A 2,500-nucleotide genomic window follows, 5' to 3' on the forward strand; every position below is an offset into this window, starting at 1 on the left:
GATTTCAAGTTCGCTGTTTACTGAGGTGCTTGTCAATGGAAGGACAAGGGTGGAAAGTAATTTTTGAAAGGCTTCGGCACCAGGGCAATTCCCCGGAAAACGCATTTCTTTGCTCTCAAACTTTGTAGGAGAATGGCCAAAAGGTTCACGCTTCTTCTCGTACTTCTCGATTGAAAATCCATCCAAATGGCCCAGAGCTACAATTGTAGCCTTTGAAGAAAATCAAAATCCCATATCTTCAGAGTGGTCAAAATGTGTATTAAAATTGATATATACCAGCCTCAAATGGCATCCAGTCAGAAAGAGGCAATCAGCAGGACGGTTTGAGGCTGGCACATGTGAATCTTGTTATGCATTTCAACCGCTCATAAGGTATGGAATTTTCATGTTCTTCAAGGGCTAGCGCCGGGCCGTTTGGATGGATTTTCGATCGAGAAGTACAAGAAGAAGCATGAAACTTTCGACCGTTCTCCTGTAAAGTTTGGAAGCAGAGCGGTGCAATGTTCTTGGGAAAAATTGCCCCAGCAATCTTCAAAATCACTCAAAATACCACTTCTGAGATGAAAGAACGACGGGACACCGCAGATAAGGTAATACAACGCTTACTTGGCATTGCTCCATGCATGTATTTAACCATTATCCTGCAAAATCACGCGGAATGTGGCTTGATACAAGTTCGCTAAAATCGAGCAGGATAGTGATTTTATTATTCAACACATTGATGAAAAAGCACTATTTTCTACATTTATTGGGTAAAAAGCTGGGAAAACCACCATTTTTCTCCTCGACACACAAAATTACGTATATCGCAGGATATCTGTTGAGTACGCATGACGAATATTGCATGCACTTTGGCCATATTTGGACATTGTTACAATGTGTTGAATAATAATATTATTGATATATCGCTACAGTGAATCCACTGCATTTATTATAAAATTACAAACAGTTATACGGTTAGACAACAGATTGTGCGGGCTCCCTGTGTTCCAACACATTACATCTTCTTCCTCTCTTACATGTACTTTCTTCTTGTAAAGCAATTTTATTGTTCTACATCTGCTCTTTGAGAGTGGGCATTATGCATGGTTAACAACTTCCAATTTTGTTATTCTTTGTTTCCTTTTTTTTCTTTTAGATTTTGGATAGAAAGAACATGGAATTAGAGGAAGTAAAATCCCATTACAGAAACAAGATAACTGAAATGGAAGCAGCAGCTAAAAGACAAGAACGGAAAGGTTATTTAGTTATTTTGGGCGCCTTTGATCAGCCTGGAAATTGTCATAACGTACTTTGTTGTAGCTGGTCTTGCACTTATGAAAGAGACACATCATCGTCAACAACATCATCATGATCAATTATTGAAAAAAGGAACGTAATAAACTCAACTTCCTCATCTAATGTTGGTAACATCAGCACCAACGCTGCATAAAAAGTATTTGCATGGGGAAGGAACAGCTCAGAAGATATTTTTCTGCATTCTGGCCCGGTGGTAACTGAGATGAAGCTTAGCGTGCAACAATAATAGTTACCTGCTTGCCCATGCAGTGCAACAAGAATTATCATTCTGGTCTGGGGTTGTATTTGCCTAGTCTAGCAACTGAAATTTCAGTTGTAAGGTTTGAATACTAAGTTATGTATACAATAATTCAGAAATTCAACTTTTTTTTTCTGAAATCTACACTGTCTATTTTTGACAAAGCTAAAAATTATTAGCTTTTCTGTGCTGTGCTTGTAATGTGGCCTCCATTAAGCCAGAACTTGATATAATAATTTGTATAATAATAATTTTGAAAAATTGCACCTGCAAAGAAACAAATTTGCAATTTGTCGAATGATTGATTTTATTTCGACAAACTGACACATTTCATGCTTGAGTAAATGTGAACACCTGTTCACAGGACTGGTGCTCTCACTTAATGCTTGAATACCATAGTATATTCCTTGTGTTTTCCACATTAATTTGACGGTATACTATCATTTTGATTTTTAATAATACATCACTGCAGAAAACTTCACATTTCAAGGTCATAATTTGTTAATGGACTATGTAACAAATGCAACAGTTAGTCTAGACATCAGACAATGACTTGTACCTCTTTATTAGGAATTTAAGATTCAAGCACTTTGCTTTGAGATTCTTTGGCAATAGGGTACCTTTGCTGAATTACAATTTATGAGTTCAGGCCTATTTCATTGTGGCTTTACAAGGGAGACTACATCAGACTATGAACAAAACAAGAAACAAAAGAAAACGTCCAAGCTAGTGAATTTTCTGTGGCTGGAACATGGTGAGACTGCAAAACGTACAAGGACACAGCAAGTCTAAAGGACATTGGAAATTTCTTGAGGTAGACAAGGCAGCAAGAAGTGCATTCTCTTGAATGATTCAGAACATAATAATTATACAAAACATGAAAGGGCAACTGAAGGAGATGTTAAAGCTATTTTAACAGTCCATAAATTATTAAGGTTATGAGCACACATTGAGCAATTGTTC

At 37.0% G+C, this 2,500-nt stretch overlaps 1 protein-coding gene across 5 annotated transcripts in view; it reads left to right on the plus strand.

Moving 5' to 3' along the window:
- The window catches only part of LOC137969392 (centrosomal protein of 112 kDa-like), a 101,742-nt gene that overhangs the window by 45,462 nt on the left and 53,780 nt on the right, over positions 1 to 2,500 (plus strand). For all 5 annotated transcript variants that reach the window (XM_068815605.1, XM_068815609.1, XM_068815607.1 and 2 more), the window contains one exon: positions 1,139 to 1,238. In XM_068815605.1, coding sequence (XP_068671706.1) covers positions 1,139 to 1,238 — 100 coding nt within the window. The remainder of the gene's footprint in view (positions 1 to 1,138; positions 1,239 to 2,500) is intronic.

The sequence above is a fragment of the Montipora foliosa genome, chromosome 9, assembly GCF_036669935.1.
Source record: "Montipora foliosa isolate CH-2021 chromosome 9, ASM3666993v2, whole genome shotgun sequence".
Taxonomy (NCBI): domain Eukaryota; kingdom Metazoa; phylum Cnidaria; class Anthozoa; order Scleractinia; family Acroporidae; genus Montipora; species Montipora foliosa.